The sequence below is a fragment of the Lathyrus oleraceus genome, chromosome 3 (genome assembly GCF_024323335.1).
Source record: "Lathyrus oleraceus cultivar Zhongwan6 chromosome 3, CAAS_Psat_ZW6_1.0, whole genome shotgun sequence".
Classification (NCBI taxonomy): domain Eukaryota; kingdom Viridiplantae; phylum Streptophyta; class Magnoliopsida; order Fabales; family Fabaceae; genus Lathyrus; species Lathyrus oleraceus.
In genome coordinates this window covers 406586086-406598049 of record NC_066581.1, presented here as the reverse complement: position 1 = coordinate 406598049, position 11964 = coordinate 406586086, and the positions used below count along the sequence as shown (strand labels likewise).

Here is an 11964-nt window from a genome sequence, read left to right as displayed (position 1 = left end):
TATTATATATATATATATATATATATATATATATATATTATATATATATATATATTATATATATATATATATATATATATATATATATATATATATATATATATATATATATATATATATATATATATATATACCTCCCTTCTTTCACCAAATAGACCAATCCTTAAATTACACCAGAATATCAGATAAGCATACCATCTGCATTCCTTTTCTTGTAGATTGCCCACGGAACAAATATTCTCAAAGTTTCTTATATATAGACTTGGTTTTTTACCATAAAATTTATTGTGTATTTATTACTTTGAGGATATGAATAGTATATTTGTAGATTATTGAAATGAATCTTTGTAATCATTTTATTTCCCTTCGAGATTTTGTCCAATGCATTAATCTGAAGAAGCAGAATAAAAGCATTATTTCAAATCGGTGCCACATGATACTATTATAGATGATAGATACAAATTATTTTCTTCCTCATATTTCGGCTACACATACAGTCAACAAAGTTGTGTAATAAATTGTTGACTTTATTACCTAGTTATTTGAAGGAGGATGCACTTTGGGTAGTGAATAGTCCAAGTTAAATTCAGAATTTTTCTCCCTAGGTAATTTGCGAGAAACTTTCCTATAAACTGAGCCCAGTGTTTTGATTTCTGAAGCAACATAATCTTTTCTTATAGCATTGAGCATTTTTGGGTTATTGTATCTTTCTTTTCCTGACTTTTGATTATTGACCAAGAAAGTCTTCACATTTTTTCCTTCATTCATTATTGGAAAATTACTTCGTAAGGATTCAAAACCTTTTATGTCATCGGTCTGCAAAAAAATAAAAAATAAAAAATAAAAACTATAATGAAGCACATAATACATTAGTTATACAACATATAATAGTTTAATTTATAGAGTATATAAAAAATGTATTAAACATATTAAAATATTTTAGTTGGGACACACCTTGATAGAGAAATGTGGTTTGTTCACCAACTTGATATGTTGATCATGTTGATTAGTGCTGGCAAGATGCATGGCACTGCAATATGCATTGCAGGAAATGCTCAGAAAGAAAAAAAAGGTATGTGACTAACATTCTCATAGACAAATAGATAGTATACTCTTTTGAGAACAATTGTATTGGTAAATCAAGGAGTATTTGTAGAAACAAATAAGTAAATGTGCATTAAATGCAATGACTTGAGGGTTATGTTGCATAACATGGAGTTGTAGGGGAAGAAACAAGTGGTAAGAAAAAAATCAAAGATATGATGGCTTCACTCCTGTCTCTTCCTTATTCAGGTATCAGTTTAATGGGTCCCATATGAGAAAAGAGAAGAAAGAAAGTCATCTATAATAATATGATTAACCGAATTCTCAACTCTTTTTTATTTTAAGAATAAAAAAAATTCTTTTAAGTATTGTTTGAGAGTTTGAAAAGGAAGGGAAACTAGAGATTTGAAAAAAAGAAAAGATTGAGTGAATAAAACAGAAGAATTTTATGGGATTTAGTTTTATTAAAAAATCAAAATTTTGCTAATTTGAGGAACTAAAAAATTGTATTGGAGGAGTTAAACAAATTAAAAATATGTTAGTAATAAATAATCTCTTATCACTTTATACAAAATTGTTCTGGGCCGACCATGTCCTCCTTGGATCGACCACCCTAAGATAGGCCGTTGACGAGCAATAACTAATCGACTAACTATATAGTCATGTTTTTAGAATCTCTCCTTTACTATATGGCTAATCTGTACCTCCCTACAGAAGATCTACGCCCTAGATAAATCCAACGATCCTCCGCATTCTACGACTAAAAGATAGTGAGGTCTTTATCCTCCTCCTCTCTATATTGATAAAGTCAGATTAGCCAAACTTCACAATTCTATCCTTAAATATACTCTGTAAACCTGCAGCGGTGAGCTCAACATTATAGTAAAAATCCTTGACATAATCAGGGTTGTACTTCCGATTCAAGCCAATGAGCGTCAATAGGTTGTTGTCAACAAAGAATTTCAGAAACTTGGTTTTCAACTCACTCTCAACATAACTATTCACATAATTCTCAGGGTCCATCGGTTTGTAAAAAGTCTTATCAATGTACTTTTGAAAACTATCCTCATGTAAGAGATGTGCAACATTATCACACAACTTATTTAGAGAAGATGAACCTGTATTAGATGACCGCTTTGCTTTCTCACTAAAAACACCATCTGTAGAGGCCTTTCTTGCTTGAAATATGGTTCTGGACCTTTTCAGAATGGGTGGAGGTGAATCAGATTCAACAACTTGTTGCTTGCTCCTTTGCTTGTCAGTGCTCACACGGTTACCATGGTCACGGGTCATGATGATGATGGATGATAATGAGTGATGAGTGATGTATTGAGATGATATATGATGAGTGATGGAGAAATTTTTTATTGTTGACTAGTTAAAAAATATGAAAAGAGAAGAAAAGAAAGTAAAATGCATGACTCTTTAAATTTGATTCGGATCAAGTCTGCATTGGGTTTGTCAGCATGCATGTGTGATCTAGACCCATTGATCCAATCTCCCAAGACTCATTCCTCTTCCGGCACGAAGCTGACAACCTAAAAAGGCAGTGCTCATTTGGACAATAAACTTTATACCTCGATGCGTCAGTTCTATCAACTTTGAAATCAGCTGATAGTTGTATGTGGAATTTCTTAATGGCTTTTACACATTCCTTTTTTACAAACCGATAGACCCTGAGTATTATGTGAATAGTTATGTTGAGAGTGAGTTGAAAACCAAGTTCCTGAAATTGTTTGTTGACAAAAACCTATTGACGCTCATTGGCTTGAATCGGAAGTACAACCCTGATTATGTCAAGGATTTTTACTATAATGTTGAGCTCACCGCTACAGGTTTACAGAGTATATTTAAGGATAGAATTGTGAAGTTTGGCTACTCTGACTTCATCAATATTTTGGTATGAAAAGTAAAGGAACAAACTTATCTAATCCAAAAGAAGAACAACATTATGAAGATTTTGCTTTTGTTTTGGATATTTGTAAATTTGTCTATGAACATATGGAAATGTCAAACTTGAGGATAAGTCAAATCAAGTTTGGAATGAGGTTGATTGACTTGGTTATTGTGAAGATTTTGGCTAGGAGACCAAGTAACTTTAGTAGGGTTGGTGATACTGACTTGTACTTGATGTGGTGTCTCATCTACATCATCAAGATTTATAGGAATGATTGGGTTAAATTCATATTTGATATAATGATCTACTACAGGGACAATCCTAAGAAGCCTATCTCTTTCTCTTCATTTGTTATGATGATCTTGCAGCTTAATGGCATTGAGGGCAAGAAGGAAGAGCTCATTGAATCTTTGATGATCCTGCATTATGGTGATGTGTCAAAGAAAAGTTATTACATGGATTATACTGGTGATTGTTACTACTTAGATACTTCTGGCAGAAGAATCTATGATGATAAGATTGTTGAGAAGGAACCTCCTGAGACTAATGGTTCATCCACTGCTGGTGGAAGCGCTGCTACTTCTACATCTGTTGATGTGAAGGCATTGTTGGATGATATGCTCCAAAAGCTACTTGCATATAACCATATCATAGAGGATTGTATCATGGTACACATTGATGTGATTGCCAATGTTGGAGAGGAGAACCAGGTGAAGATAAAGGAAGAGATTGTTGCATCGGAAGGACGCCTAGCTAGTCAGATTGAAGGGGTGAAAAAATTAGTTGATTATCTAGGTGGTAACAACTACATTTTTCATCACGACACTGTTGTAGTGGGTATTCATGTTCTGGAAGACCCTGTTGTTGCTACTACACCTCCTTCACTATCCTCTGAGTTTGTTTCCAGTGATTTTGTGTGATGTCTTATATCATTTCATGTCATGAAATTTAGCATAATTACTTTTAATATATTATGTGTGTTTTGGTTTGAACTATATTGATGTGAAATTTTGATCTTTCGTTTATTAGAACATCTTTTGTGTACCATGTGAATAGTATAATTTTAATTCACATTGTTTTAGTATTTTTGATATTGACTCTATGGATATTTTATCTTATTACCTTTATCATGTTGCGTATTTGTGTCAATTCTTATATGTGATGTGTATGGTTGTGCTCTTGATACACTAAGTGTGTCACTTAGCTTTGGATTTTATGTTAGCTTAGATTCCTTTTGCATTTTTCTTTGCTTTTGTCTGGTTCTCTCCTTTTTTATATTTGATAAAGGGGGAGAGGTAGTTGAGACATTGTCGATATTTATGCGCATTACGTATTTAATGCAGGGGGAGATTTACAGTTTTTATGACTTAAAGGTAGTATTGTGTGATAGTCATCAGTATGAATAATGTTTCATCAAATTCCAAATTTTGCACTGGATTATTTCATCAATAATAACCTCTCAATTTTTCCAAACATCAAAAAGGGGGAGACTGAAATCACATAGTTTCATTTGGTATTATTTACGTGTTTTAAGTATCTATTGAGTTTTGATGTTTTACAATTCAATTATTATTTCATTGTGTATTTTTAATTTGTATACTCTTTCAATTAATATGTGTGATTGTATACTTTATTTTTTATTGTTGTAATCGTTTGGTTATGTAATTGTACCACTAAGAACCTTTTGCATTTCATATTGTACTCAATTAATCCTCATTAGCTATTTCCTTTTTGAGCCTATGAAAGCTACTGCTTTGTCATTTCCACATAAGTAGCTTGAATCACAAGTTAGAACATTTGAATTTTGATGTTTTTGGTAATTGATTTGGATCATGTGTAATATCTGATTCGAATCATTCACTTGTTGTCATACCCCAAAATTCACCTTACCCTTCACAATGTTCATCTAGGTCACTAACTTAATCAGTTGCATATCATCATAATCATCCATTTCATCTGCATAAGCATGGTTCAACACAAGGGGGAAGGTGGCTTGAATTCATGGCTCTGTGCTTACACCTAGTAGAAACTAGGGTTCATCATCATGGTTCATCATGGTTCAATTTTAATTGAGATATTAAAACAAATCTTACTTTGCAAAATCTGTGTATACAAGATATGAATAAATCTAGATCTACAACCCGTAAGTTTGATGTTGACTCTACCACCTCCAAAACCCTTGATCAAAGATTGATCAAGTAACCAACAATGCTACTTCACTTCACCTATTCTTGCTACTTACTTGCAAGGCACTCCTTGTCCCAAGGATTTCACTCCGTTGAATTAACCCAAGCGCACACTTGTTGGAACCCAATATTTACCAACACGATCCACCGTCTCACGCTACTCCCGTGCAAGGCACCCCTTGTCCCAAGGCTTTCACTCGATTGAATCCGAATTGCACAATCTTATCCGAAACCTTCAAACCTTAAGAGATCTTGAAGGAAAAACCAACTTGGTTTTCTGATTTGAATCCCTCAAATTTCTCAACCCAATATTCTCGATACAACAAACCTAATTTGACATTATCAACCCTAATCTAGATGGTACCCAATCAAAAGATTATTATGTGTATTTTGATTATGTGTATGCATAGATGAAGTTGAAGATGATGAGAGTGCTTTGAAATCCTGGATTCATGTTGGTTTTACTCACTCTAGAAACCTCACCAGAGAAATATGCATGTATTTAGTATTTATATGCACGAGTGATTAAAGGCATAAAGGAATGAAAAAGAAATTGAAAAGAATGCAAAAATTCAAGATTTGAGGTCTATAGGTCGACCTATACGAGCCATATGTTGACCTATACAAGTCATGTGTCGACCTGTTTGAAGCATAGGTCGACCTGTAAAGGTCACGTGCTCCCTCTAGGTCGACCTGACAAGACGGCACATGGAACAGAGCTTACATGATTTAATAATGCAGTATGGGTGTCAACATGTACACTTTATGTGTCAACCTATGTTGAAGAAAGTTTTATATAGGTTGACTTAAAGTCGTATTTGTCGACCAATACTGAAGAATATCTTTTATATGTCGACCTAAAGTCGTATGTGTCGACCTATGCAATGTTTTCACACAAAAACTCAATTTTGATGCATAAAAATATTTTCTTGATATATGAATCCTTTATAAATCATTTCCAATCATGTTGACATTCTTCCTAATGCTAAAATGCATAATACACACCTAGAATCAGTTGATACCATCCAATGTACAAAAATGCAAAAGTTTCTCCTAGTTTTGACATAGTTTTGACATCATTCAAAACACATCTAAACGGAAAACTGCACTCACAATTTTTTTTTTGCAACTTGATTTGTGAAATTGGGTTATTGTTTTGTGTGTTTTTGAGAATGAGTTGTTCAGATCTTGTTGAGGATTTGATCAAGCTCTTGATAACTTTAAAAGACCAATACCCACTTATCTAGAAACTTGTTTGAACCTTATATGTGTGTTCATTTTTCATCAAACTGAATTACTTGATTAATCGCTTGTAATGTCAGCTATTTTTGAGATTATTTGGCATTGTTCACCATCTTCATCCTTAGTGTTTTTCCTTATTAAAGGATCCTCCTCTAAAGATTGAGTGAAAAGGAGACTAGTGGTACATTAAGGTATCTAATGTGTTTGTGTATAGCTAGTTTTTTATTTGTAACAGGTGCAAATATCATTTCTTGAGTGAAGTTTGGGATTGAGAAGTTATCTAACAAGATGAGAGTTTCCGTTATACTCCAAGGAAGACTTTGACGAAATCATGTATCAACTGTGTGTAAGGCGGAGTTGGAAGTTGTTATTCTTTTATGGCGTTGGAGAAAGGTTACTAGCAGACAAAGTTTGGAGTTGTCCAATATACGCTCAGTTAATGGAAATTGCTTAGATAAGAAATCAGTAAGATTCGGCGGGTTGCCACATACGAATACTTGGAGAAGATTTTTATGAATAATGAGTTTATTGGATCAAGATCTTTTGGGATCTTGAATCATGTTAGCAGGGTAGTGTTTGCTTCATCAGTTAGAATTATTGTGTGATAGTTCCATGTAATCAAAATGTTGTAATCATTTTATCATCATAGTGGAAGATCGTGATTATGTTCTAATGGAATCATCCATTAAAGAGTGCAGGTAGGCAAAGCAAGGACGAATATCGAAGCACTATATATCTCTGTGTATCTTTCTCTTTCTGTATCCTTTTACTTTAAAAGCATTTATTTATTTCATATTTGCAATTGCATAGATTATTTACCATATAGGTTAGACCTTGCTTATAGTGTTTTAATTTATAAACTTAGGCATGTGGTGTATCAATTCTAAAGAATCATCATGAAGTCAATTATGAATTGTTAAGATCATCCAATAATGTGTTTTTAAATCACTTCTCTTGCAAGCGGCTTTGTATGTCATGTAAATGACTTGTACTAGGAATGATATATCTCATAGTTCTCTTATGTATTAATTCATGTAGCTTGATTCATTGAGATGCTTCCTAGCTAAAATCTTTGAATTCATATTATGGGACATGAGAGGTTTTTCATATTGTCTAAAATATTTTTGGATCTATTTAACACCCCCCCTTTAGACATTGTTGTATCCATATTTCCACCCAACAATTGATATCAGAGCTTGGTTTTTGATCAAAGCATGGCGAATCTAAAATTTGAGGATATAGTTCATATGATCCCAGACGAGTTTTTTTAAACGTTATTGAAGCTTATGCAATTCAATGAACCTCGTGTAGTGGAAAGTGTAACACCCCAACTTATAGTTATAATATTTTATTTATTTATTGGTGTGATTTATTTATTATATTGAATTTTATTGTTTTCAGAGCGTAGGGGTAAATTAGTAATTTATTAATTACCAGGGTTATGAAATCTGAGAGCAGATAATTAAAATAATTTTATTTAGATTATTGCAGATGATTAGCATATTAATTTTTTGTAATAAGATAGAATAATAAAAAATATATAATTCTGAATAAATTATTATTAGAGTTAAATATTTATTTAATTTGAATATTTATTTAATTTAAATAATAATTTAATTGAATAAATAGGAGAATGGGCATTTTGTGTAAGGTGGGAAGAGGAGAGTAATTTGGCAAAAAGAGTAATTTTGAGAAATAAGACCAATATAAATTTTAAAGTGTGAGTAGAAGTTAAGTTAGAAGAATTCTAGCAGTACCTGAAAAAGAGACAGAGGAACAGAGAAAGAATTTGGGGAAGAAGGGTTGGGATTGAGGAGAGGAACAATCATCTTTGTTGGAATCATCAACCTTGTTGCAAATCTAAGGTAATGAGGGATTGTTTACTCATGGGTGATTTTATGCATGTGGATAGTGAAGGCTTCTTGCTCCAGGGATTTTGAACAACTCTCTTTAGATCGTTTGAGTTCCCAAATGCGTGCGTGATATTGAGACCTTTTTTCTATTTTCGTAAACTTTTTCTAATTCGATTAATTTGGAATTTTCCCCAATTATAGAGAAACTTTAATTTTTGATTATTTCATTAAAAATAGGTTTTTGACAGAAATTTAACATTCAGAACTTTTTAAAAATTGTAATTTAAAAAAAATAGTTCAATAGGGGGAAAACGTAGAAAAATTGTAGGTAGACTTAGAAGGGGATTGACCACCTTATTTGAGGCATATCTTGGAATTTGAGACTCGGATTAAGGTGTAGTTCGAAGTGTTGGAAAGATAACGCGATGATCTTTCTTTTTTAGAAAATAAATTAGGTCTAGGGGCGCTACAACAGTAGCAGTTTGCTGGTTTTATACCATAGGTATAGTCAATTTCAGTCCTGCGTTGGTCATCATGGTCCAGGCATAACTTGAGCTTCCTAAGTCCTTTGGGGATGTCATCGGTTGAATTAGAATGAGAGTTAAATGATCTTTTCAACTGGAAATTTTCATAATTTTTTCATTAGTATACAACTTTTGGCCCCATTTAGAAGTTAGGTGAAACATTTTGTCCAATGCGAGTACCTGTTATGGTTGTTTGATTAAACTAAATTGATTGGTGTATTAAGTTCTGTAATAAAAATCGTATTCTTAAAATAGACTCTCTAAGATTTCAATAACATATATATTACTTGATTTTGAGTCTTTTTTATATTTTAAAGCATTATTAGAATATGATGTGTGACTAGTAGAAATCATGATTTTGGGGTTGTTTGATGAGTTTAGAGTTTCTATTGAGTAGTCTTGAGATGTTTAGAGATCTGAGGGTGTAATTAGTAGTTTGATATGTTTTAAGGTTGCCTTTGAGCAACTCCGATAAGCTTTAAAGTTATGTTGATAAGTTTAAGAGAGGAAATTGTTACCTTATAGTTGTTAGAGTTACTATTTTAGTAACTTTGATATGTTTTAGAGTTGTATTTTAGTAAGGGTTATTACCATGTTGATAGTCTGACACAAGTAATAATAATAGTGAGTTACTCTTTTAATGAGATTTTGAGACATTTTGAGAATTATGCGTTTTTGAGAATTTTGAGAATTATGAATTTTTGAGACATTTTGAGCTCCCAAAGTAATTTGAGAAATTGTTAATTTTAGGTAATAACACAACTTGACCTTTTTGAGGAGAAATAATTGAAATTATTTTAAAAACATATTTTTTAGCATAGTAATACAGAGAGGGATTACATTGAGGCCTTTATTGGCGATTTGAGTATAGTAATCCATATAGGATTACAGTGATCTCCTTGAGTGGTGATTTATGCATTGAAACCCATACAGATTACAATTATGACCTGTGATTGGCGAATTATAGGTTCAAGAGAGGAATATTTTTTAGGATGTTTTGAAATTTGTGTTTTTGCGATTATGTAATGTTGATGTTGTTGCATGTTTGTATTGTTCATAGCCATGCATTCATTTATTTCGAAGATAGGTAAGACTTCGGTCCAGTGATGACCTAGTTCAGAGAGGAACTATTATGGTCTCACGTCCAGAGAGGAACAAGGCACATAGAGGAATCGGGGGCATGGGAAAATCAGTAACACACCTCTGATCCTAGTAGTTTTGGTACCACATGCATTTGAGAAGGAGTTTGTGGCATTAACATTATATTACATTGTCATTTACTTGATTTTGTTTTGAGTGTTATTGAGATATTGTATAACTCATTATTACTATCTTGTTTTGCTAAATTTCATCATTAATATTTATTAGATGTGTTATCACCCCCTGTTTTTTATTGTGGCATATGTGCCCTTTGGGAGTACGAACAATCAAGTACAGGAGTAGTCATTTGTGTTAGAGGATGGTGTCGATACCTCTTTAGCTTTTATCATTGGACCTTAGAGGATTCACTCGGATGTGTAGCATTGGGGATGAGATGTCATTTGTTATTGTGTTATGCTTTATTTATGTTGGAGTTTTTGGTTGTTAAGACTTTTATGCCGAACTTGTTTATTTCCTCTGCTTACTTTCATATGACTATTTCGTATTTGATGTTTTTATGCTATGGGGAAGCAGATGTAACACTCAAATATGAATTTTTATTTGGATTATTTTACTAAATATTGAGTCGGTATTAGGGTGTTATAGAAAGATCCACCAAGTTTCAAGTGTCGAAAAAAATATCAAAGATTGTAGCTCTATAAGAGTTGAAGATATCCCCATTTTTGGTCGCTAGAAAGAAGGGTCTCGTTGAAGTCTCCAATGATCATCCAAGGGTTAGTGATCCCTTGAGGAATGCTTCCAATATAACTCCAAATATTGGTACAAGTTAATGTAATAAGGACGACATAGATGGAAGTGCATGTAGTGATATGTAATCTTGTCTCTCTCTAAAGCTTGAATAATCCCTCAACGAAATTGATCAAGTAAAAGCAATATTTAAACCTTGATATACGAAATGACTTGGTGAATACATTCATTGTATCCTCTTCTAAATCTACTTTTGAAACTACGATTTCCTTCTACTCGATCATGTCTCTTATGAAGTGCACGTGAATGTCAATGTGTTTTGTCCATACGTGATATATTTGATAATTTTCCAAGTGAATAGAAATTTGACCTTCATAGTGTATATTTACACATTCTTGAGTGATCCATAACTCCATAATCATGCCTCTCAACCATATGAATTTATTGACCCCTTCAACAAGGGAAAATATTTAATTTTGAGTAGTAGATAGTGTGGCCATTGATTATTAATTTTCCTTCTAGTTTATAGTTTTTCCAAACAACATAAACACAAAACAAGATAGGAATTTTCTAGCGTCAATGTTACTTAGATAGTATACATCTATAAAACCCTCAAAAATATCTTCCTCTTGAGTTGTCTTTGTGTACTTTAAACAACACTTTAACAAATTATTTAATACTTAACATCCATTTAAAAGCTTCTCGATGAAATTAACCGTTAATCGTCATAAACCAACTTTACTATGCTAAATGGTAGACTAATTTTGGTCTACTACAAACCATACCATACATTATGCTTTCAACTATACCTATATACATATTACTCAAAATCATCTTTTTTTTGTCGTTTTGAGGATATTACATTATCAAAAGCTTCATATGATAACCTAAAGGACTCTTAAAGGTTTTAACATCTTACATTCTAAATTGCTACACTAGTTTCTTCAATTAACCAGATCGAGATAAGAATAATTCACTCATCTTGCAGTTTCTCATGATACTCATTCATACAACCATCTTAACTTCACTAAGATCATTCATTTCAAATTATTCATTAAAAATCTTCTTAAACTTAGTGTTCTCTTCCTTGCTAGAGTTTTTCATCAATATATGATCAACCTACAAAATAAGGTAGAGAGTGACTTTTTCATTCCTTTTCAATATGTATACAAAATTTCTAAAATTTCTTCTCATATAATCATGTTGAAGAAGAAATTCATTAAACCAACGATATCACTTCCTTGAGATTTAATTTAACTCGTACAAAGATTTATTTAATATACTCGAGTCTCATTTTCAATGTCACTAGTAGGAACCTTAACCTCAAACTAGATCTTATCCATCATAGTTTTTTACTATTTCACTTAAAG

The 11964-nt window shown here is 32.3% G+C and overlaps 1 protein-coding gene across 1 annotated transcript; it reads right to left on the bottom strand.

Annotated features, from left to right (window-relative positions):
- Window positions 1-329: 329 nt before the first annotated feature.
- Window positions 330-1242, bottom strand: LOC127129339 (uncharacterized). Its single transcript, XM_051058553.1, has 2 exons — window positions 955-1242; window positions 330-816 (listed from the first exon to the last, which is right to left on the bottom strand). Exons 1-2 carry the CDS (start codon window positions 1024-1026, stop codon window positions 535-537), a joined length of 354 nt encoding a protein of 117 aa, XP_050914510.1. The 5' UTR covers window positions 1027-1242; the 3' UTR covers window positions 330-534.
- Between the last annotated feature and the right edge of the window lie 10722 nt (window positions 1243-11964).